The sequence below is a fragment of the Sesamum indicum genome, linkage group LG5 (genome assembly GCF_026168435.1).
Source record: "Sesamum indicum cultivar Baizhima isolate 11 linkage group LG5, ASM2616843v1, whole genome shotgun sequence".
In the NCBI taxonomy this organism is placed as follows: domain Eukaryota; kingdom Viridiplantae; phylum Streptophyta; class Magnoliopsida; order Lamiales; family Pedaliaceae; genus Sesamum; species Sesamum indicum.
In genome coordinates, this window is record NC_142661.1 from 2,310,525 (window position 1) to 2,314,852 (window position 4,328).

A 4,328-nucleotide genomic window follows, 5' to 3' on the forward strand; every position below is an offset into this window, starting at 1 on the left:
ATGTACGTGGGTATTTAAAATAAAATTTTTTTTCGATCAAACTACCATAATACATCTTCACACGTGTTAATACATGTGAGGAGGTACATCTTACCTTTATAAAGATAGTTTGGTTAAAAAAGATTTGTTTGACCTACAATAAATCAGTAGCACATCAATGGGTGGTAAATATGAATTTTTATTCAATTTTTTTTGTTGCTAATTATAAAAAAATTTCGTAAATTTTAACTAATAGATGAGCTCCATTTACTAGAAGAAAACAAATATCGGTAGCATTTGATATAATTTTTCAAACTATAAAAAACTTATATGTGATTATACAAATATCTCATGAGATAACAGTATAATTATTCCTATTAATTTTTGTATCTTTTACTAAATTTTTTTTATTTGAATTAGAAATATACAATTTTATGTTATTTTCAATTAAAAGAATTTTTATGGTTATTTAAATTTAGACTTAAAAGAAAAATATGGTCGGAGAATCAACGTGCAATCAATACTATTATTATTCTAAAGCAGTCATAAAGAGATGTTGAAATTTGGACAGTGATTAGGCAAAAGTTGGTTAAAATTGCGCAGAAAAGATAAAACAAAACGGCATTGTAATAAAATAGGGACAGATACCTTCCTCTTTTTGAAACAAACGTTGAATTGAATGGGAAAAAAGAGAGGAGATTCTGTTTTCTGCTCTCGAGAACCGAGGTAGAAAGAAGAAAAGACACGGGAAAAACAACCAGCAGTTTTCCAGACACCCAACTCCAACAGTACTGTCGAATGGGGCTTCCCACCACCACCACCCACACCCACACGAGGGGCTCTCGTTTTCCACCCAACCCTCACAAGGACACACGCACACACAAAGTTCTAGACAGACAGACTAATGGATACATATAGGGAGAGAAACACATACATTTAGAGAGAGAGAGAGAGAGAGAGAGTCGTTTCTAGCTACTTCCTTGGTGTTCCATTGATCTTAGTTTCATTCATTCATTCATGGGCTTTCTCTTTTCTTTCTTGATTATGTCGTCCGCGCTCTCTGAGGAAATGGATACATATATATAGAGAGAGAAACCTAGATACATACATATATATATATATATATATAGAGAGAGAGAGAGAGAGAGAGAAACTCGTTTCTATTTAGTACCTTTAATTCTTGTTTGAATAATAAGAATGATGAATCTGCAGCAGAAACTCTCGAGGATTGCTGCTGCTACTCATGAAATCACAGCAAAAGGGTTTCAAGATTCGGCATTTGTAACCCCATCTGATTCCAAACCTCCTCAACAAAGAGAGAGTGAAATGGGGTTTGATCGGTATCTGATTAATGGTCCATTGATGAATGGGAATGAGAATGAGGTGATGAAAAGGGCAGGGCGGACTGATTCCCTGGAAATTGGGGTGACAACGTCGTCCAAGGTATGTAGCAGAGGGCATTGGAGACCGCATGAAGATGCTAAACTCAAAGAGCTTGTTGCCAAGTTCGGCCCTCATAACTGGAACATCATTGCTCAAAATCTTCAAGGAAGATCAGGTAACTAATTAATCACAAACATTTCCTTTTTTCTTCCTTTCTTTTGCAATAATTTTTGTTTTTTTTGTTTTTTGTTAGTTATATATCTTCAAAATCTCAAGAAATGGCTTTTTTTTTTTTTTTACTTTTTTTCAAAAATGGATTTTTTTTCAAGATTGTTATTTATATATGTATATATATATTTGATGTTCTTTTTATATCTTTTTATTTTTCCCAAAAATGAGTTATTTACATTAGCAACAAATTTAGCAAGAAAAATATTTCTGATTTTCAAATGTTTATATATCTTCAGAAACTCGAAAAATGTTTTTGTATATCTTTTTAGTTTTTTCCAAAAATGATATTTTATATATCTTCAGAAGCTGGAAAAATGGTTTTCTTTTTTCCTTTTTCTTTTCAGGATTGTAATTTTAATTTTTATTATTTATATATCTTCCAGAAGCTAAAAAAATGGGTTTTTATCTTTTTCTTTTTCCCAGATTTTATCTACTTTTTTGGTATTTATATACCTCGAGAAGCTGAAAAATGTGTATATAAATATATATTGTTTGTTTTGGAATTAGGGAAAAGTTGCAGACTGAGATGGTTTAACCAGTTGGATCCAAGGATTAACAGGAGAGCATTCAGCGAGGAGGAAGAGGAGAGGCTTTTGTCAGCCCACAAACTGTACGGCAACAAATGGGCTATGATTGCGAGGCTGTTTCCTGGGAGAACCGACAACGCTGTCAAGAACCATTGGCATGTGATTATGGCAAGAAAACGAAGGGAAGAAAACTGCATCTACAGACGGAAAATGCCCTCATCATTCTTACACCTCCAACTCCAAGAAAACAACAGTCATGATCCATCAACTGTTTCTAGCAACAACCTTATAAATATCATGAATGTCGTCTTCGATGATCAGTTGTCTGCTGCCTCTACTTGCACCGCAGATCTCTCCCTCACTCCATCTTCACTCAAAACCACTCATTTCCTCGGCAGCTTTAGTCCTGCAGTTCATCACCAAAATCTCCTCTATTCTGCTGCTGCTGGTAATGATAATCTCATCTTTTCTTTCTTTCTTTCTTTCTTTTTTTTTAACAAAAAAACATATGTTTTGATTAGATCAATTGTGGGGTGCAGGGAAAGAAGGGAAAGGGCCTGAAAATCATCAGGATCATGATGAATTAGGTTACTCAGAATCAAAGTCTGAAGTTTCTGCATCTGAATCAGTAGCCAACAATGAGGCCAATCTGTTTATGTGTGGGGAAGATGAGAGTGGAAAATTTGACATGGGATTCATTGATTTTCTTGGAGTAGGAGCTACTTGATTTGACTGTGGGTTTTGGGGAAAAGGGGTTTATTTTTTGATATATGGGAAAGGGCAAAATTATTATGTTTTTAGACAAGGGATACAATATTTTTAGTTTTTGGAGTTTTTAAGATGATTGTAAAATTAAAAAAAATTCGATAAATTTAGTTTTTAATTATACGAAAATTGTAAAATGGTGCAGAAATTGAGAAAAATTCGACACATTTAATCATGTGTTTTACAGTATCTATGGAACTAAATATGTTGATGTTTCTCAATTTTGAGGCCATTTTGAAGATTTTATAAAGTAGAAGATTAAATGTGTCGAATTTTTTCAATTTTAAGATCATTCTAAAAATTTTTATAAATATAAAACTAAAAATATTAAACTCTATTCCATGTGGTTATGATCATTGCATCTGTGAGCGTTAGTATATATATATATTTGTATATGTAGAAGAAAAAAAAAAAGAGGGGGGTTCGCAGGAAAAGGGATTAAATACAATTAATGAAAAACTATAAAAAAAAAGTTCCTATGAAAAAACAAATGCAATTTACCTTTCCTGTAATATTTAGTGTCATAGAGAGGTAAATTGCTCTTTATTTTTTCACAGGGGCTCTTTTACACGTTTTTATTAATACAGAGGGTAAATTGTATTTAACCCCACGAAAAGAGGTCTCCTTTGCTCTGCATGTACAGTAAATCCCATAAATGAAAAAACAATTACATCTGAGATTTCTTCGTGATATGTACTTCTATTTCCTTATTTTGTGGGTTGTATTTAACTACTGCTTACTTATAACTTTCTCTGCAACTTATTTTAAAGGGATCGATATGATGTCAAAGATATATACATTTGGGTTTGGACTGCATAGCTATCTTATAGAGGCGCTATATTATGAATCTATATGTGTGTGTAATATATATTTTTTTATATTATTAGATCTATACAGACACTTTATTACGAATTTGTAAAAATTAAATACTTATAATTATTCATGAAGTTAAATCATAGGTCAATATATAAGGAAAAATAATATTTTTCATTTCATAATTTAAGGTCTTTTCACTTTTGGTTCCATTAGTTATTGATTTCTCACTTCGCTCTCGTTATTTTCCAAAGTAGCACTTTTTGTGCAATGGTATTTCTCGTTAGCTACTTAATGAAAAATGTCACGTGGCCGTTAAGTGCATGGGACCAAAAGTGTTATTTTTTAAAAATAACGGGATCAAAGTGAGAATCCACTAACATATATATGAGACCAAAAGTACTGTAAAAGTCCTAATGGTCACGTACTAAGCATGTGATATTTTTCGTTAAAATATCTAACAAAAACGTACCATAAGATCAAAAATACTACTTTTCAAAAATTGTGTGAATAAAGATTGAAAATTCCATAATCAACGAAATCAAAAATGAAAAGAATCCAGATTATGAGATCAAAAGTGGCGTTTGGTACACTTTGTTGACTGCGTACATGGGAATATATGACTTTTCA

At 32.1% G+C, this 4,328-nt stretch overlaps 1 protein-coding gene across 1 annotated transcript; it reads left to right on the forward strand.

Annotated features, from left to right (window-relative positions):
• Window positions 1-657: 657 nt before the first annotated feature.
• LOC105162722 (transcription factor MYB56-like) lies at window positions 658-3,074 on the forward strand. Its single transcript, XM_011080825.3, has 3 exons — window positions 658-1,537; window positions 2,101-2,568; window positions 2,660-3,074. Exons 1-3 carry the CDS (start codon window positions 1,177-1,179, stop codon window positions 2,845-2,847), a joined length of 1,017 nt encoding a protein of 338 aa, XP_011079127.2. The 5' UTR covers window positions 658-1,176; the 3' UTR covers window positions 2,848-3,074.
• Window positions 3,075-4,328: the final 1,254 nt, after the last annotated feature.